General features: G+C 44.9%; 1 protein-coding gene across 4 annotated transcripts in view; it reads right to left on the bottom strand.

Moving 5' to 3' along the window:
- Positions 1 to 21294, bottom strand: part of nr6a1a (nuclear receptor subfamily 6, group A, member 1a) — a 51807-nt gene that overhangs the window by 16617 nt on the left and 13896 nt on the right. Inside the window, exon 1 of one of the 4 annotated variants that reach the window (XM_076046998.1) lies at positions 1527 to 1709. The exons of 2 other annotated variants lie outside the window; for them this stretch is intronic. In XM_076046998.1, the coding sequence (XP_075903113.1) occupies positions 1527 to 1551 (25 nt within the window). In that variant the 5' untranslated portion in view covers positions 1552 to 1709. Of the gene's footprint in view, positions 1 to 197; positions 447 to 1526; positions 1710 to 21294 lie in introns of those variants that run through there. One more of the 4 variants, XM_076046999.1, reaches the window with a different exon arrangement.

Genomic DNA, 21294 nt, shown 5'->3' with positions numbered 1-21294 from the left:
TTAATTAATGACATTCAAATCTAGTGTAATGTGTTGTTTCCTAGAGTATCACAGTATCGCAGAAAGTACTTTCATATGATGCCCCGTGCAAATCCAACAGAAGGGATGATGCCAGGGGCCGACAGAACGAGGCTAAAAACACACCACCTAAATGAATTAAACATGCTAGGTTTAGCTGATAAAAAAAAGCCCCTTACCTTCCCATGTATCCATCTCATACTTCTCCCAGTCAGCCTGGACCCCATTCACGCTGGACCTGCCTAAAGAAAAGCCACCGGGCCTGTTTTCCTCATGACTCTTTGCTTTCTCTTCCTCACTCCCTCCCTCTGTTGTCTCTCACTGAAACCTCTCCTCTTAACAGCCTGCCTCTCACTGACTCGGGCCTCAGCAGAGCAACAGCAGTGGTCACTTTACTGCCTGGTCACATGATTGCAGTTCAAGCCCTGGGGATCAGTGCTTGGCTTGAGGTTTAATGACAGCCAGGGGTTATCTGAGTGGAACGGATCCTTTCTGCTGCCATTCAACAATAGACCCCCACTCCAGCCCTCTCCTAAATCAGCCTTCCCTCTGGCTCTGGTGAAGGCAAACCAAAGTGCATGTCCAGGCATAAACACAGAATTAAAGGGACAAAATGCGCAGATCTCAACTAATTGATGTCGTGGGTCGGGGGGGGGGAGGTTGAAGTAAAATACACCATTAGCTTGGTTAAAAACAGAGCAAGATTAAAAAAAAAAAATATATATATATATATATATATATATACACACGTATACATATGTTTTGCCTCTTCCTCAAAGGTCCAGATTTTTTAATTTATTTTTTTATCATGTCTAGTTTGGAGCAGTGCTTTTAAAAGGGTTGGTTCACTGCAGGCTCGGACCAGATACACACATTTGTCCATCAATACTATAATTAATTAATCAAATGTGTTGATTTAATATCCCACTCAAGGCAGCCAGGAAGAAGAAGAATTGAAAGTCAACATGAGACAGCACAGCAGAAATAATGATTGTCTAGGAGATATTTTTATTTTCACCCACATTTTGACTGTTGTTGTGTTTAAACAATGAAAACAATTGATTTTTTTTTTTCTAGATTAGTTAAAGCTCTTCTTGGTGTCTTTGTTGGTGTTGCTGGCTGTCTGCTCTCAAGTGTGTATAGAGTCTTAAAACCTGGCACATATTTTGTTGTCAATGCTGTAACTCTTTCATTTGAGTTACTAGCAAATCCTGGCAGTTACCGATACAGTTTGATAGAAATGCAGAAGCAAGAGTTGTTCCAACTTTTACAGAAACCTCTCACAGCAACTGATGTTTTTCGTATGGCAACCAGAAATCTTCTGGATTTTAACATAAATGTAATTGATCACAGAATTACAGTACCTGGGAGATACAGCTCATGAACTAATCACCCAATTATTTTACCACTGACATTTTTTTAATTTTTTTTGCGCACGTGTGCCCCTTTCTGCCATTATTATATTACAATAAAATTTCAAACATATGAGCGCTACGGAGATATCTTACCATCCGATGGGGTCTGGTCCTTCATCCTGCTCAATGCGCTAGCGAGAGCACCATATTGAGAAAAATCCAGTCAAACACCACAGCGCTTTGTGTTATCTGCGCCAGTGCTCATCCATAACCGATCATAACCTCTACCTGTGAACTCAAACCACACTGGCCAAAAACCTGTCCTAAACAGTCAAACACCTTCTCAAGGGCTCCACCCTGCTAATGGTGCTGCTCATTCTCACAGGCGACCTCCCCCAACCACCAACAGGACCATCCCCCACATGCATGCTGATGAGCCCTCCAGCACTAAGTCACCTATCTGAGGCTTTTCACATTCAAATGTATCAGAGATAAGCGGGTGACAGTACACAGGATGATGGTGCAATAACGCGTGCCTCCCTCTCTGAAAGAGCAACACGGCTGCTGTCAAACTGGGTGAAGTGCTGAGTATTGAAAACTATAAAGACGTGTAGTAACTCATAGGGATCAAAGGCAGACCGACTGTCTCCTCATTTACCTAACACTAATACCTTAAGAGTCTGCCACCATATGTCACTGTGTTAAAGGCAAGGCTTAAAGGAAGCACCTCGGAAAGGTGTCATCATCACATACATGTGTACATGCAAATTGGATCATGAATATCCTCCGCTGAGAGGAGACATCAGGGAATGATCAGAATGAAGCCAAAACCTCGGTGGTTATTTTCAACCGGTCCACCTCAATGCCAACAGGAGGCACCGCTGCTTGTGGAATCTGATGGAGTAACCTTGCTCGTTGTCAATAGCCATTGGAAATCAAACTTGATCGTTGCCGAGGGAGGAGACTGCGAGGGGCCATATGTCACCCTTGACCTCAGCACCTTTTCTCACACGCAGTGAAGATGAACAACACAATCAGCCGTATTGCCTTTAACCGCGAAGGCAGCGGCGGCGAGCGGGAAGCCACCGGCGCTTTCAAGTGACGCCGTGGTGAAGGGCGAGACCCAGCGGGCCACCTGAGGATGGGCATCACACATTTCATCTGCATTCATTTGGCGAGCTCCTTGCTTGACACATTTTCACTATTCAAGTTTTCTTCCCAAGTTTTAACAGAGTAATTGATTATGTTGAAGGGGTACTAATATGTCTACTTCCAACAACAAACAAAGTTTGTTTGGTCAAAAAACTCTAGTTTGAGCTGAGGCCTTACAAAAGAAGCTGTTTCAGCTCTGTTCTCCCCTCCCCTACCTGCTCTATCCAAAGCTCCTCCTTGCTAGCAGCTAGTAGCTAGCAGCCAACTTATCTAGAAATACGCAAGTTCTCATTTCATTTTTCATACTGTCCGTCTTAGTTGGTGGGCCAGTAACGCAAAAAGACACGGCAAAGAGTACCACATCCCTCCTGAACCTAATAATAATGAATAATGTAGCAATCTCGACTTCATGCATCATTAATTGTAGTGGTCAGAATGTATTTTACTTTAATGGAGAAGAAACAGGCTCTAAAACAGCATTGAGATATATGTAGTTCTTTTCAATCTTTTCAAAGTCTTGATCAATTCATCATGCGTTGTTGTGATTTCATTATTACCAGAGGGCTTTGTCATGAACCAGTTACCAGTGAACCTGTTTATATTGCTAGATATGCTAGGTGCCATGCACCAAACACAACTTTCAAAAATGGCTGCAATTTGCTCAGTATTGGTTTTGGGCAGCTGGAGCCAGTGTCTGTGGTGGAGACATGAAGAACTGGTGCTAAGTCAGGCTCTGGCTCTGGAGCGAGCACTGGAACCAGCTCGGTGGAAAAGGGGAATGCTTAGAACAAAAGAGCCTCAAGACGAACAGGAATAGTCTGCACTGACCCTGTTCTCCCCTCTGAGTATGGAAGGCCACTTACAGAACCGGTTGTATCGCAGGCTCTGAGCCACTGGTGAGAAAAGTTTTTAGGACTCCTCATGCATCTGTACTGCGCAAATCATTCTTAAGGCACTAAATGCAGTTGATTTTGGAGCAGTCACCAACATTTACCCACACGTTGCACTTACGCCGTTTCCGTCCAACTGGGAACACAGGATGCTTCACAAGGCGACGTCCTTGCAACACAAGAAAACAAGAGGATGGTTTCTTTCTAAGAAAACCCACTTCTCTCCGGTTCATTTGTTCTGAAAATCGGAAAATATAATGGTATGACGCGAAATGCTTCTTAGGGAATAATATATTTATTTCTCTTTTGAAAAGAGAAGAAAAAATATTATTCAAATAGAAAAATATTTATCTTCTAGATTTGTTCCAACCCGGTGACCTATGCGACATTGAGACAAAATCAAAATGGTACACAAAATAGCCTAGACTTCAATTTTCGCATTTTTACATCTAGTGTAGTAATAACACTGCAATGTTGTAATCATCTAATGCACATGATTAAAGAGAGAGAGAGAGAGAGAGAGAGAGAGAGAGAGAGAGAGAGAGAGAGAGAGAGTGAGCGAGACTGCTGAAACCTATTATATCATAATTACCAAATCCTTGATATGACAACTGCATGTGCTACCGGCATTCCAAAACTCTGGGTTGGAGAGAAGTCCAGCAGTCTAATGAGCAGCCTCAAAGCAGGGCTGAATGAACAGCCAGCATATGGACAAACAGGTTTAGGTAAGCTGAAGTGTTAGTGGGCCGGCTGTACGAATGGCAACAATATTTGCAGCCCCTCCGTCTGTCATTGAACCATTAACTGAAGCAGATGCAACAGCAAACAAATGAGTATCCAAAGGCTGCAGAGGTCGGCCTCATACCAACATTCAACACCAGAGGGCAGTGCCACACTACCTCCTTTCAACAGACGGGCAATTTGCTTTAACCGACTCGTTTACTCACTCACGGCAAGAGGTAGATCTCAAAACAAAGAACTGAAAGAAGCATCAGAGTGGACTTAATAATCTGAACATGTGAGCCGACGGCCCTCTGATGCTTAAGTGTCCAGTGTGTAAAAAAAAAAAAGTCATATTTAGTCCACTGTGAGGCGCCTTCCTTCAAAAATGGCGGCACAAGATGGCAGCTCACTAGTAGCAAGACCCTCATTGTTCCATGTGTATTCTCATATATATGAGCACCGCTCTAAGTTCTACTTTTATTCTACTGCAGGTATACACTTTTATTAACCTACTGTAGTTATGGGCAGGATGTCAAGCTTTTTATCAATATAAAAAACATAAATCAAGACAAATTTTACACACTGGACCTTTACTCATCCAATGTGCTTCCAGCGCCTTCAACTTTGTTACTAATAAAGATCTCTCTGCCGTCAATGGTCAAACGTCGAGTACGTTGCACGGAGGGGGAAAAAAAGGTCACTTTTTTTCTCTTGATACTCCATAGTTGGGTGAAAACTCAGAGTTGTGCGGGTGCTGCAGCCTGGCCCAGCTGTCTTATGGCGAAGGAGGGGGTCACGCCGCGGACACGTAAAAAAAACACATCAACCGTTCACACCCACGGCCAAGTTACGGCTCCCTGTTCACCTCGCACGCATGTTCTTGGACTGCCGGAGGAAGCAGAGCGGCAGGCGAGAACCAACAGAGACGCAGGGAGGCAGAACGCGACAAACATGAGCAAAGCTAAAGGAAGGGCTTGGAGGTTGAGCTCCAGTAGAAACAGTTCGGCAGCAGGGTGACTCCGCCTCGCTCGCTCTCTACTGCAGTAATGGGACCTGTGAAATGAGGGCGGGCTCCCACTTGGCTCTTTACGCCCACTACTCGCGATCTGTGTCGTCCACCTCAGACCTTTTCTTTTTTCTTTTTTTTTTTTTGTCTGTCTTGTCTGTAACACTGCAATACCACTCAGACGACAACATTAGCAACAATTCCTCTCCGGGAAGCATTCTGGAGGTTAGATCGATGACCTTCATTATGACTTTGTTATTTTTCTGTTTTCCAAGGCGAGGGTTCTTTTCTAGATGCTCTTACCCTAACGGGTGCAAATGCGGCTCATCAAAGCGACATTTTGAATTTGCACAGGGGCAGAATTTGTACAACAGCACCCAGCAGACAGGATTGAACCTCACATTTCTGATCTGCTCTTACGTTACGAACCACCTAAACCTGTCAGGTCGTCAGGTTCAGGTCTGCTTTCAGTCCCCAGGGTCAAAGCTAAACATGGAGTAGCAGGCAGCTTTTAGTTTTTATGACCCACATATCCGGAAACAAACCTGCAGATCTGCTCCAACTCTCGGCTCCTGTGAATCCAGACTGAAGACTTTCTTTCAGACTTCTGCCTTTTATCAAATTGATTTTACAGCCGTAATTGGTGTCTTACACTTCACTGTAACTTTCACTTTCCTGCTTTGTCTTTTATGTTTATTGTGGTGTTTTTATTTATTGTCTCATGGTCTTCTCAGCTCGAGCTTTTACGCCAACCTGTTTCATTCTTTTGCTCCGAGTTGATTTTACACGGTCTCCCTTCTTTTAAAACATTTGGTCTTGTTTTTGATGTCAAGCACTTTGACTTGCATTGCGTCTGAAACGCGCTGCACAAATAAACTTGCCTTGCCAAACTTGCCCGTGTTACCCAAGACTATGATTCTCAGCGTCAGCTAGCGTTCTTAAGGTCCAGACATCAAACGCTCATTTTTTTTTTTTTTTTATTATTCTTTTTTTAAGAAATGTCGGGGATTTAAGCTGAAACATCCCACCGATGAAAAGAGATTTTCTGCCGTGACTAATAATAATGCCTTCAGTATCTCCAGCCCTTCCCCTTGCTAACCTCGCTCCTTCCCCGTTTCTCTCATTAACGCCCCCCCGCCCCCCTCCCCCCTCCCACACACACACACACACACACACACACACACACACACACACACACACACACACACACACTCTCATCCTCTCTATCTCTTAATAACGCAGCGAACCCCTCCCCCCCCAAACCCCCTCCTGTCCAGCCCTCCTCTTCTTGCTCCAGAACTGTCAGATGGCATTAGCTCCTCTCACGCTCACGGCCTATAAGAATAACAGCTGTGAACCTCACCAAACACTGTCATCCTCCTGCTCCAGTTAGCTCTGCGCTCAGCAGAATGCCGCCGTTTTGGTTTTGTTTTCTCCCTCCGTTCGCACAACCCGGCCGACTAAAAAGGGCAAAGCTGCAATAGAATACAGCAGAATGCTTTATTGATCCCAAGTTGGGAAACTTCTGTATACGCAAGTCATGATGCCGAGTAAAAATACATACAGCATGCGTCGTACAACAGAGCCGATCAACCTTAAGAATCTTTATAATGGTAAAGATCCTTTTTTTAAAAAAAAAAAAAAAAAAAAGACCAAAAAGGGAATAGGAACGATTTTTCAAATACACGACGTGTTTTGACTGTCACCTGCTGTCTTCTTCAGAGGCGTCATTTAAAAAGTATTCTTCCCGTGGGAGTGACTGGCCGTCTGATGGTCGCTGGAGGAGAGAGTCTCGCGCATGACAGAGCATCAGCTCCCTCATCCCACTTCCAGATTTCAATGGCCACCGTGATCCAGCGCTTGGATTTTTTTTTCTGATCTAACGATTGTTGCTCCTGTCCAGGCCTTAATTTGATCGTGATCACATTCCCTTTGCGGCCGCGATGTGATGGGACAGGGGGAGCAAGAATGATTAGATCAGCAAATAACAAATTCAAGCGCTTGATCGAGGAGTCCGTTGAAATGAGGGAATCAGCTCGGTGGTGGCGTCAGATCAATGGCTGAAAATCGGTTCTTTGGATCCATACATCTTTAGTTTTAAACATATATGCAACATGCCTTTTCAACGTCACACCAAGCTAGGTAAACTGCACTCATGTGCTTGAATGTGAACATCATGTGAACACATTTTTCACGTGGCAGAAATGTCCTATCAAACAGCAGCAGATGGGAACAGACTGGCTGCTTCAGAACATTAAAAGAAAATTCAGAAACAAACACGGTTGTTTGACATTTTGCTTGGATAGATCGATGCTACCAGTCACCAGAAATATATCACCAATCTGCTTAGTTAAAGTATAAAAAAAAAGAAACATTGATATTAACATCAGCTTTTTACACTTGTTTAACTGCTATGTGATCAATGCAAGCGTTACAAAAATAAATAAATAAATAAATAAATTAGTAAATAAATAGTTGCTACTTTGCTAAGCCGTGTACATGTTGGTTTCAATTGAACCGATTTCAGATAGATAAGCGGATAGACGCTGATTTGTGTCGTAGCAAGTCAGTAAACTATCAATTACTATGAAGCCGTTCAATAAATGAATAAAGTAAAAATGAGTGTCTGTTCCTCAACTTATCTCTTACAGGAGCCGTTTAAAGTGGCCAATCAGAAATGAGAGTGTCTATTCGATGGCCGCCACCAGAGTGGCAAAAGTCAGCAAAGCCAGGCAGTAGAAGGCACAGAAGGTTACAGCGAACATATAGACAGGGACTACCGGCACATAGAGAGGGGTTTTAATGTGCGATGATGAGGGTTTTATGCGTGTCAAGAAAACATGAAACACGAGAAACTAACACATGATCCATACGGATTTACATGGACATCTGACAGAAGACAACAGGGGGCAGGTCTTAAATATACCTGGAAAGAAGATACAGGTGAAAAGCATTAGGTACGCAACAATGGTCGGAGAAAAGACCTTCCACAATCAGGAAAAAAAAGCAGTGAAGAACACTGGAGACAACACAAGCTAAGACAAAGAAATAAAACAGGAAGTTCAAACAAACAGATCATGACAGCAGGACTCTGTCTGCAGTTCCGACAGTTTGGTTTGGAGCAAACGGTAGCAGTCAGTCAACGGAGCAACTTCGTTTTTAAATAAAGGTCTAAATTTCAGCCAACTGCATCTCCAAGTGCCCTGAGAGAATCATGTTATCACTCCAGAGCACACATGGAGTGACAGTGGTCACCAAAACCACACAAAGGTGTGGAAACAATCACAATCCACCCATTCGAGTCGAGACCTGGGACAACCCAACGTGAAAGCGCACTTGGCAAAAGTGTCGTTCTGCCCAAAAAAATAGCTGCGAACGACAGAGAGAAAAATTATTGGTGACTTAGCAGCTGTTTGAGAGTGCATCATCTCATTCTTCAAATAAGGGGCCTTTAGTGCAGCTGCAATCATAGCCCGCCTCCCTTATCACGGCTCTGTCCAACACTTGATGGAATTTGCCAAAGCACAGTGGCTGGAAAATAAACTTCAAAGGCAAAGGCAGATCTAATCTGCTCCGCAGTGCCCGCTGCCAGTTTGCTGTGATATCAAGATCCTGCCTTTCTCTGGGGTTGTGAGGCAAGGATGAGAATTTCGTCCCCTCCTTTTTCACTCACTCTCCCTCGGCAGGAGAGGGGCACGGCGGCATGTGTGCGCTGACGGATCCCCGCGACGACGACACTGCATATCCTTCATCCAATTCTTGTGTGAAAGTCCCATTTCACCATTTCGTTTGCATACAGACATGCACACAACCCTCAACTCATATATTACATATGACAGCGCAGCGCAATGTCCTAGTTTCCATGTGCCCCAGAAAGATCAAGCATGACTCCCTCTGAAATGCCACGGGCACAAAAGCCTGGTTCATAGCATTCACTCAGATTAGCGTGCTTCAGCGAGCAACCAACCTGCCAATTCCGCCTCAACTATGACTTGCTGAGGTCTGATGCTTCTGAGATTCTCGGCAAAGTCACCAAGCAGGAGAAACTGCAAGTGCAACGTCAGACGTGTGAGGATGTGTGGTTTATTAAGTCTGGAGGAGCAGTAGCCGTAGCGCTACCTTTTGACACTGCGCCTTGCTAATGTTAGCTTGTGTTTAGTTAGCGCAATTCACAGTGCAGTGATGGTTTAAGCAGCCACCTACACCAGTGGTCCCCAATTGGCGGCCTGCCTGCCCCGACTTTAGAGGTTCAGTGTGTGATATTTGAAGATTTTTAAGAAGAACACCGACATCAAGCAACATTTTAATAGAATATAGACTTTTAATAGAAGAAGAATCTGACGGGTTGAAATATGTGCAACATCCCGTGTCAAACTACCATGCATGCTAATTTTGCCAGTATTGTCCTCTAGCCAAGCTACGATGCTAACGCTCAGATGACTTTCCACCCAGCGGAGAGAGAAAAAGAAAAAAGAAGAAGACGGCAGTAGGGGAAGACTTTGAAGTCACAACAGCAGATCTATAAGGGACGAAGGAAGTGACGAAGTCAAGAGGCACATAGAGCGCGATCCTTTGCGCGCACACACACACACACACACACACACACACACACACACACACACACACACACACACACACACACACACACACACACACACACACGAAGCAGTGTCACCTAAACTCCACCCACTGTTGCGGTCATTCACTCACGAAGCCTCTGCTTTCAATGGTCTGCGTCCCGCACCAATGGCAGCAGGCCCTGCCCCCACGCAGCTCGCGGGCCTCCGTCCAATCACGGCGCTCGCTGCTCCACACATGACCGTGTGTCTATCAATGACCTCATATATAGTTCATGCAGCAGAAAAAAAAGTGGAGCAGTTCAGTAACTTTTACCCATAGCAATGTTCTAGCGAGTGAGTGTGTGTGAGAGAGAGAGAGGGAGAGGGAGAGGGAGAGGGAGACAGAGAGAGAGAGAGAGAGAGAGAGAGCAATGTGAGTGTGCGTGTGTGTGAGAGAGAGAGGGGGGGGAGGGAGAGAATGTGTGAGCAAGTGCGTGACCATGTGTGCGTGCGTGCATATGTATGTAAATGAGTGCATGTTTGTGCGTGTGTGCGTGTGTGTGTGTGGGAGGGTGCAGAAACTATACCGCAGCACAGCACAGAGAGAGAGAGAGAGAGAGAGAGAGAGAGAGAGAGAGAGAGAGAGAGAGAGAGTGAGATTTGAACTGGCAAATCGGCCGCCGTCCTGCTAGAGTGAGAGATCAGACAGGGGGAAAGACACTTGTGTGTGTGAGTCGGGCAGCAGAGGAAGGGGGGAGGAGGACGAGGGCGACGGAGAGGAATCCAACAAAAAAAAAAAACACATTCAGCGCAGTCAACAGTCTATTCACACGGACATGGAAGTTGTTGGGGTTTTTTTTTTTCTCCCCGCTTCCGTCCACTGACCAACTTCTGGCCGTGCATCAGGTGAGTACATGGAAAAGAAGGATCTGCATGTTTGATTTCACTCACGAAACGCTCTGCATTGTAACTTTTCTACGCATGCCCATGCTTTCAAAACACCGTAGGAGATAGAAAGGGATCCGTTTGTCATCTGTCAGCCATAAAGACTTTTTTTTTTTTTTTTTTTTCTCAATGGGTGAAGACATGCTTCTGCTGGCGCGGTCTGAAACTGTCATGTGTAAGGGGGCTCGGAGGGAGCTCCGCGTGCGGCGGGGACTTTTGGAAGAAAAGGACGTGCAAGTAGGAGAGTGATAGACACGAGATCTCGTAACAAAATAGTCGGCGTGAGTTTGCGTTAAATGTGGATCGCCGTAGCCAGCAACATTTGAGCGGGGGGGGAGGAGGGGGGGAGGGTGCGGGGGGGGCCGAGCCAGACGGTAGACAAAGCATCCGTCCAGACAGGGAGGGCAGGCTGCGGCGGGGAGACGAGTCAGCCGACAGCTGCTCCGCTCGCTGCCTCACCTCATGGTCGCCGCGAAAAGTGCTTTAATTGCGCCGCAAGCCGCTGAGGCAAGGCAAGGCAAGACTTGGCAGTTCAAAAACATCCCGGCGCTGTTCAAAAATCACAAAAAAAGTGCTTTTGGAAAAGTTTCTTAAAATAAATAAATAAATAAATAAAAAATAGAAAATTCTCAATTGTATGTAGGAAGTTTTCAAATTTAGACAGGAAGCAAAGTTGGGGAGAATAAGTAGTTTTTTTTCAAGTCCCTTTTGCACTGTTTTGCACCTCCTTCCTCACTGGTCACTTGTCTGAGGTCACTGAGTTCAGAATGTATTTTGTGACAGGAAACACTGGCTGATGTTTTCTTTCTCCCTAGTCTGCCTCCCACTGAAAGCTCTTAATCCACACTAAAAGAAAAAAAAAAAGAAAAGAAACAGAGTGAATGAAGGAACAGCACCAGAGAGAAAAAATTATGCTATCATGTGAACCCTCAATTGCTGTCACAACCTTCAGTTAAACTCACTCGTGAAGAGCACAAGAGCTTGACATGCACTCAGTGGCATTAGAAAGCGACCAGCAGAGAGATGATGTCGAGTCAAGCAGCGGCAGATCTTTGAGTGCACACAGCTGCTGTAGGAACTGAGGGGAAAGAATCTGAAAAACATTGACTGGGGGTGTGGGGGGAATGTCCACCTCAGGCTTTCACACTTAAGTTGTTTTCAACTGAAGGATACCTGTACGTGTACATACTTGTTAACGACACACACACACACACACACACACACACACACACACACACACACACACACACACACACACACACACACACACACACACACACACACACACACACACACACAACTTTCCAGGTCAAAGTGGCTTTGAGGGAAACCCTCGATGAAAAGCTTCAGATCAAACGCAGCATTTAAATAGCAGAAAAGGGGTTTCTGCTGCTGCTGCTGCTGCTGCTGCTGCTGCTGTGCTGCAAAATAACACACCATGTCTAGAGTTTGGAAAGGTTTAATTCTTTTTTTAATGAAATAAGGCCCCCCCTTCCCCCCTCCCGAAAAACAAAACAAAAAAACTTTGAGGAGGAGCTCCGTGTGAATCAGGCTCGGTTGTTGACAGCTGACAACTGTTGGATTTGTTCTCTCTTGTCACCTTGTACTCCTGCCCGATTGCACTTCTCAAAACAGAGCTTTTGCCCCCCCCCCCCCTCCAGACTTGCGTGTCCCCTGGATTTGAATAGAAAGCAGACGGCAAATAGCCCCTCCCACTTCTCCTCCGTCACCACTCCCACGCGGGACAAAGAGGATTTGTTAGCGTTCGACCGCGAGCCCGCCGACACAAAGCGCGCAGCCTCTCCATTCCAAAGCCCGTTGTGTGGCAAGCTGAAGCACATGAGGCGGGGATCCCGGCGGGGGGGTGGCTGAGGGAGCAGGGGGTTGGGGGATGGGCGACAGGGAGCGACACGAACAGGAAACGACCGCCTTTGATGAGGCGCGGCCACAACTGCTCGCCTGCTCGAGCAAAAGAAAAAAATTGCCAAAACACTGAAAGGTCTCCGGGGTTCCAGCGGTGTTGATCGGCCTGCACACAGGTGCGCCACAAAAAACACTGGTAATATTCTGCTGCTCTGCCACTACCCGGCCTTGCCGTAACCCTTGCCACATTTCCCACATGGACCCAGCAATGAGGGCTCATGGGAGGACTAATGGAAAAAGGGGTTTTTAAGTTGTAATGTTTAGGAATTATATTTATATTTGTGCAATTGTGGGTACAAAAGGGAAAGTTTGATTGAGGTGGGGGGTAGGGGTGGGGGTTACGTCATGTCTTGCCTGTGGTTGTTCGGACCAGTGAGTTGCAGTGGGCACGGTCCCTGGTCAGCCTCTGCGCCAGCGCCATTATGGGCCGGTTTTAATAAACAGCGCCACCTATGGGCTTTGCCGTGTGTGATGCACAGGTGTACCAGCAAACTGAAGCGCTTTGGCCTATGACGACGTCTTAAGTGAACTGCATGGCTGGGCTGTTTTACTTTTGAAAAATAAAAGAGAATTGAATTGAATATTCGGGCTAGGACATTGAAGAAAATTGATTAGTTGATAGATTTCAAAACAATGGCAATAGTCTGTGATCTGGGTTTATTTTTGGTGGTGGCTACAAGCATGTAGTGTCCCTTCAGCCACGTTTATCCCGGCATCTATCCCTGCTGCCACTGGCGCACCGCTCAAATCTGCTGCCAAAGTCAACATCATTTGAACTAGTTTAAAAACACTTTGCCGCTGACCTTTCAAATCGCAACCGATGAGACGCAAACTGTGTGTGACATAATGACAGTCAGTCAGTCAGTCAGTCAGTCAGGCAGGCAGGCAGTTATTTTAACGTTCTGACAGTGTTTGACGCAGCCAAAATGACTTTTGTCGCTGATCAAAACGGACGTGGCGACTGAAATGCATTGCAAGTACAAATAAAACAGCAAGAAGAAAAATAAGCATTAAATAATCCGTTTTTAAAAACTCCTCCTCCTTATTTTCTCAAGCTTCTCCGGGCTGCATCATTGGTGAACTCTGAATGTCTGGTCAGCAGCTCTGTGTCCACCTATCGTGCGGAGGCCCCTCTCATCCTCATCACATTTGTCTTACCAGCACCAGACTCACGCAGCTAAAATGTGAGACTCGAGAGCGCCGCCTGCCTCTGCGTGGCTGCGCATGCGAGGGAACGAGGATTGTGTGCTGCTCAGTGAATATCGGGGTCGAGGGAGTCGCGTCTGCTCCGCCCGCAGCAGATTAGGCCGGACGAGCGGATACAGGGCTGCGGGCTAGTCGTCTGGCGCGCTGACCCACATTGCTCTGATGTGCACGTCACTTCCCATCTCGCCGGCAATTTGATGCCCCGTCAGCTGAGCGTGCCGTGATCTGCATACCCCTCCCGCGGAGGCAAGACCCCCATGTCGTCCGACAGCCACCCCTGGCTGTCCAGTTGCTTGGCTACACGTGTCGGACGAGTGAAACCAAGGCCATTGCAAGCTCTCACTGCGCACTACGCAAAGCATTGGTGGCAGCTATGGGCCGGCGAGCACAGTGTTGACCTTGATGGAAAGAAATGTATGGACCTAAATGAAGATGAGCTCACGTTGAGGACAGTGGGGGGGGGGGCAGGAATTTGTCATTTGGCCAGATGCGATTGGAGTTATTGTATATTATATTCTTCATCAGGCAGTCTAGTCTGGGTAGCTGCAGTGCATTGCTTCATTTTCTGCTATTTTCAGCAGGAGCAGGCGGCTCCAAGGAGCCTGTCAGTGGTGCGACGCTAGCCGTGCAGCCGGCCGGCAGAAACTGGACTATCCCCAGGCTGCCCGAGAGATAATTGGCAACTATGAAGAAAAAAAAAAGAAAAAAGCCCTAGCGACAGATAAGAGCCACATTGAACACTCCATAATAATCTCGGATTAGCAGATGATAGATCGCGGGTTCACAGAAATATGCCCTCACTGCTGGAACAAAGCTATGGATAGGATGCCAAAACGGGTAAGAGGAGGAGCGAGTCAATAGTATGGAAATATATATATCGCTTTGATTAAAATTCAAAAGAAAGTCTTAAATCGTAAAAGACCGTGTAGCAGGTTAGAGCCGAAGTTAAAGCTTTGCCGACGCTGGGCGCAATCTTCTGCATTTCAGATTAGCCTCTATAATCCAGAAAGGTTTAACGCCTCTTAGAAATCTAGAAGGAGATATTAATTCAGCTGGAAGGAGATATTATTCCAGCAGAGGAAATCTCCAAAGGTCCTGGGAGGAGGGTTAAAACTCCCTGAGCAACTCTGCAGAGCAGTGGCCTCAACAGCTCTGCTGCGAACCTCTCCGACAGAAGAGCAGCCCATTCAAAGCCTCACAGTGCTGAAACGTCCTCTGCTGAATGGATTTAAACATCTTTAACCCACCCTTAAAATTTTGCTCAATCCAAAAATTTGTTATAAAATATTTGCCATGAATTTTTTTTGTGTGTGTGTGGGTGTGTGTGTGTGTGTGTGTGTGTGTGTGTGTGTGTGTGTGTGTGTGAGTGATTGTAGCTTTTGTACTCTTCTAATGATTTTGCTGCTGAGTTCTGAGCTCAACGCAACAGTGCACGTGCAGCTTGTGGGTAAATGTTGGTGACCGCACTAAAACACAAACTACACTTGGAGACTGGTAGTACTCGGCGCAATACAGTAGTACATAACAAATGTACGAGGTGTCCAAAAACTTATTTCCACCACTGTATATGAACAGAACGCACGTCGGGTGAACTCGCTGTGTGTCTTTAGTAATGCAGGCAGAAAAGGCTCAACTGCATCTTAGGAGAGTCTGACTCGATCAACAGAGCACTAAGCACAGGGCAGCATCTTCAGGGCAGAGGGTTCCTGTTGGTGCAACGCAGTGCATTCTCTCCTAATGGTGCCAGATACACTGTAATGTCACAGAAAAAGGCTTCACACAAAGGATAGGACCCAAAACTAGTCAAGGTTCCGTGTTTTTGTTTTCTCGCACGTCCCTAGATTATGGAATATGAAAGTTAAAGATGATCTTGCATATGATTTGCAAATAATTCAGTTAGGTTGGATGTTGGTTATATTTGACATGACTCAGCTTGTCTTACTTACATTTTCCACAAACACTAATACAATAATAATTCCAATCACACAGCTGCTGGAAACTCCTTCACACGATATAAAAACGCTTTATATCCTTGTTTTCCATTTTCCATTTGTTCTTCAGAATTCTTATTCTTTTTTTTTTTAGTTTCATTCAAGCATTATGATCTTTGTTTAATCTTAAAAAGTATAGAGCATCTGACCAAAAATAATATATCCTCTTAGGTTTGTAAGTGACTGAACTGGGAATGGTAATTCAATCTTCACGTCACAGTAATGGTCTGATAGATAATCACCATTCTACATAAATTCATTCCACAAGACAACATTTGAGTCTAAATAAAATAAATAGTCACATGCATTGTTATTCAAAAGGGAAAACACTGGCATCCTGGGCACATGGGGAGTGTACTTTCTTCAGTATACAGGCTTTTAACTAATTCATTGACAAAGAAACAATGCATTACAAAGACGCACGCACATCTGGCACAGACATACACCAAAGTGATTTTCACATGAAATTCAAGCACGTTGCTGTTTAGCTCCGGTATATTGAGAGTTTGCAGTTAACGTGCGTTAACTTTTGCTTTTCCAGGCACTGACAACCCTAAACACAAAAACTAACCATAAACAGAAACTATCGACGGTGCAAAAACATGGAAAGAAAAAATATGAACTAAAACAGTAACGGGCAAAAACAGTTTTACTTGAAGATGCCACAAACAAAACAAAGCCTGGCACAAACAATAAACAGGCCGGACCATCAACGCCACCAGGTCTTCATACCCCTCCCATCTAGCAGAAGATACAGGACAATACTGAGTATTGTATTGAATAATAGTATGTAAGACAGACTATATCATTGTTTACATGTTTTTTTTATATGTTACGAGTTAAATGTATGGGAAAAGGTTTTGTATATGTTTGGGAGAGGGCTACATGTTTATTGTTATTCATGTGACTGACGTGTGAAAATGATTATCCCTACGGGACAATAAATACCTAACTAACTGACTAACTGACTGACTGACTGACTATGCTTACAGGTCAATGGCCCCGGCAGGGCCTACCTGAGGACCTCACTAAACCATTCAATCGGTAGTAGCGATGTGCAGTGTGTAAGGACAGGGAATCCACACAATTTTATGGCCTGCACTTGCCTTCCCAGGAAGGAGGAACGGGAATTCCTCCTCCCTGGGAATAACTGCAATGTCTAATCCCCACCTTGAGTGGGGATCCGCAGGTTGCCCCAGCCTTGCGGCGAAAGGTGGACACACGGTGGCCTGGTCAGTGTGGTACACGCGCAGCCTCAGACAAAACCTCTACATGGTGAATATTGAGGCATTACTCACCAATCAAATCCAAATCGCCATTAGAATTAACTGTGAACAATTCAATTTTTTTTTCTCCCCCCAAAAAATATTCCGACCCTAATTGCCAGCCTCTGTGATTGCACAGAATTTTTGAAGTCAGCAATGCAAGCGACGGAACAGAGCGAACACTGTGTGCCGCGACGTGCTTCATTGTCCACTCGGTGGAATGTGCTGGCGTCGCGCGGCTCAAACTGGCTCAATCACACCGTCGCATTAGCTGGGCTCCCCGTGCTCAAACGGCTATTTTTACACTCGTCGCTTCTGTAACTTCAGCTATGCAAATCTTCCGGGGACCGGGCCAAGGCTTGTATTAATGGCCAGAGGTTGGTTTAACGCTAGATTAAGGGCTGCGTGCCTCGCAGAGAAATTGATCAGTGACGCTGAAAGGCCGGCGCTCAAACTAGAATGAAGACTGCTGAGAGATAATCCAGTGGACTAATCACCTTGGACAGCATGGCTGCCCACATCCAATTTAGTATTACAATACAACAACCCACATGTTTCCGTGGCAGAGGTAGCCAGTGACAAAACTCCACACACTTCGAAGAGACATCTTTCCTTTTTCAGCACTTTCCATTAAAAAAGGGGGAGAAATTTGAGATGAGAGGCAAAAGGTTGATAGTGGCATCGTTACAAAGAGCAGTGATGTAGTGCTGCTTCATGTGTCTCCCCATCTATTTCATAGATTATTTTGAATATTGCAATAACAGTATTTTATTTATATTTTAGAAGTAATCCAATATAAGGAATAAGTATTTTGAAGAGTTGAGGACATGACAGCTTTTTTTTTATCAGAGTGTAAAAGATAACACTAAGTAGCGTATGGTAACCTGCATAGGAAAATAGTAAATGCACTATATACATATACATTATATATGACTAATGGAATCTACCTTCTTGGTGTCATAACTTTTTAATCATCCCAGTAATCGAGTTCCCTGGCCGTCTTCAAACACATTCTTTTTGCAACTGTATTTTTATGTTTTTGCATAGGACTTGAATTATGATTTACTCATAATAGCAGTTCATGTTCATGTGTTATTTTTTTTCTACAGTTAAATTGTGTTTGTTTTAAATAATAGAGTACGTGCGGATACTAAATAATTTCCATTTTGTGAAAGGGTCTTTTTGAAGTCATAGAAGTTTGACATGTTTTTTTCCCCTTCGCCTTTCAAACACACTTTCAGAGCAGAAGCTTTATGTAGAAATTATGACTATAAGATTTTTTTTTTTTGATCTTTTCACCATGTGCACATTGTTAATCTGACTGATTCTAAAGCGTGATCTGACTTGTCTTTGGTTACCTTAGTCTGAAACTAGTTAAATCTGAATTTAAGCACCATTGTTAGATTAATCCGAACCAGATCATTTTAGTTGTGGGTTTATTTGAAACCTTATGTCGTCCTTCCTCATCTTTCCTTTGTTGGTAAATTGGATTCATTTGATCAAAAGCAGGAGAGTGTGGCTTCATAATAAATGCCTGCAGAAAACAGAAAGAAATACAACTAGATAGGAAATCAAATCATCTACAACAACACATTACCCAATAATAAGCTGCATTACAATTTAAGGCTTGGTGCAGTTTCTCACTTGAAACCTAAAGTTCATGATGAAGGAAAGAAGATTAGAAACAGTGCAACGTCCTGAAGCTCTTTCTGTGTGTTGAGAGGAAGGGAACAAAAACAGGCGAACAAAGACAGACAAACGCACATACAAGAGTGTCCATTAATAAAACATGGCTGCCTGATTTTCCAACCTCAAAGCACAAGAAGACACTGGCGGAGCCGCAGCTGGGGTTCAGGGTGGGGTGAGAGGAAGACTATTGGCTAACTAGCTCGACACTGCAGTGCACTAGTTTAGCTTTTCTGCTAATACTACTCAGCTCAGGTTGTTTAGTGAGTGTTTCCACTGGGTGCGAACCGTTACAAATCACGACGGGGTTTCTATAAGCGAGCAGAGCAGGGACCGAAATGTGAAGTGAACACGGAGCAGGGGGCTGATTGAGTAAGAGTTGTGACAAAAGACGAGTGCAAGTCCTTCACGAAAACCATAACGGCCATTATTAAATGCCCCGCTTGTAGAAGGTTACATTTTGAGGTATTGAAAACTTGCCAAGGTCGAACAAAGAGCTCCAGTCGTTTTTTGTGCTTGATGTTCAAAGGGAGTTGGATGGGGCGGCGCGCAATGTCTTCCTGGTTTCTCAGCTGATGGCCACGACTCAAGGGGTCCAGCGTACAACAAAACAGTGTCGGGTAAAGCTGAAAAACTAGCGAGGGACTACCGAAGCATCAAGGACCACAACAGCCCCGAGTGGAACGAACAAACAAAATGCTGGAGGTTTGTTCAGCCACGTGGATGCGACTTACGGCCACCGACTCAGCCGGTGGGCAACAGGAGGGTAGACTTTGAAATATTATTTGAAAGCATCTATACAGATTGTGAGTGTATTGTGACTTTAAGCAACTTTTGCATTTAGGCTATTTGGAAAGTAAAACCGTTGTCTTATAAAGCTAAACTGTTAGCAACCACCGCTAACTCCATGTTCTGCTTGTGTTTTAAGGTCGCTGCCTCTGAAGTTTAGCTTCAGAGAGCGATTCAAGGCACGTCAGTGTGTCAACATCGGTGGAATTAAGCTGTCGACAGTATTAAAAAAAAAAAGGATTTTAGGCCCGACAACTTTTAAAAGTTAAGTTCCGGGGCACAGAGGGCATAAAAAATGTCAAGGGACTTTCAGCCCGCCTTGTTGTGGTAACTCCAACCAAGCTGAACTGGTACCAAGTTGCAATTGAAGCACATCCGTTCCGACCTGACCCAAGCAAAGTAGTGCTAGTGTGAACAGGCCCGTTAAGGCACAGTGTCACCCCTTTGCAAATTCACACACTAATAATGTCCTACATGGTTTTGTTCATGTCATTTTTCCAATTCTTTTTTATTCTTCTAATTTTGTTTTTCCTCATGCAGACTGATGCAGAAAGACCTATTGAGCTGGATGAAGACCCATGATAGCTTTTTTTGGCAGATCTGAAGAAGAGGATTTATGATGTATCTCAGAATGGCATTCACCTGCATTCTTCTTCAGGGGATATGAATTATCCTGCTTGACGCTATTCAATCTCACTGCAGCTCCATGTAGACATGGAGACAAAAATGTAAAGAATCATGCAGCTCTTACACAGGCTAAGAAAGTAGCACGCCTGATAGGACGCTATCATTGCTAGCTTTGCAGTCCTGGGTTCAACACCCCCTTTAGCCACCAGGGATCTTTCTGTCTGGACTCTGCATGTTCTCCCCATGTTTGCCTGTGTTTCCTCCAGGTGTTCCAGTTTTTTTCCCACCATCAACAAAAAAACACGTCTGATACTCCGACCAGGTTGCCCCAAATTGGCAACTAACCATCCGTTGCGATCGTACAAATTTGTCGTACATAACGTATAATGACAATAAAGCTGCTTTTGAACACTGGGTTTTCCGAAAGGGCTTCCTCCACAAAAAAAATGAAATGGTTGCCATTGTGAACGCAAACATCGGGTCAGATCTACTCCCTCCTGCTGCCTGGTGACCGTGGTGAACATTCAACGCTGTCGGTGAGTTTGAGCTTTCACCAAAACCATCGACCGTTGACTGTACCCCAAGGGACGCCATTATACAAATGGACATTGGCTCTCCTGGGTGGCTTCAATGACAAACACTTCTCTCGGTGTTGCCCATGGAGCAGTCAACCTAGTGACCTGACAACCAGATGTTGCTTCTGTCTTTGCTAATGTGTCATTCATACCTAAGACCACAATAAACATTCATTGCTGTCGGTGGGTTTACATGTGAATAACTCACTAACACATGAATGCAGACTGCGGTTCGCACACCTCAGCGATGGTTTGTCAAAGTTTGCGAAAAAGGAATGAAAAGGCCAGTGCTGTGTTGTTATTGAGTGATATGATGTGAATAAACAGAATGAATGCATGTTGTTGGAAGTATTCCACGGGTGAAGAGATGAAAGCAACGCATACGCACAGTGCAACCTTTATCCAGCACACACTTTGACACGTTCACCAGGCCCATTAGTATATGACGTTTCGCCTCTCGTCCAGACGGCTTTAGAGCAACAACTCACATGGGGTTTTAGCCTATTAGCATAATCAACACCTTTGCCAAAAGGAAGTACCAACAGCCTTTCGGCCCACCTCTAACCTCCTACTGGTGGTTAAAT

The sequence above is a fragment of the Nelusetta ayraudi genome, unplaced genomic scaffold (genome assembly GCF_046127955.1).
Source record: "Nelusetta ayraudi isolate G7.1 ecotype Tasmania unplaced genomic scaffold, CSIRO-AGI_Nayr_v1 ptg000092l, whole genome shotgun sequence".
Taxonomy (NCBI): Eukaryota; Metazoa; Chordata; class Actinopteri; order Tetraodontiformes; family Monacanthidae; genus Nelusetta; species Nelusetta ayraudi.
The sequence above is the reverse complement of the archived record's forward strand: the minus strand, read 5'-3'. Positions and strand labels throughout refer to the sequence as shown.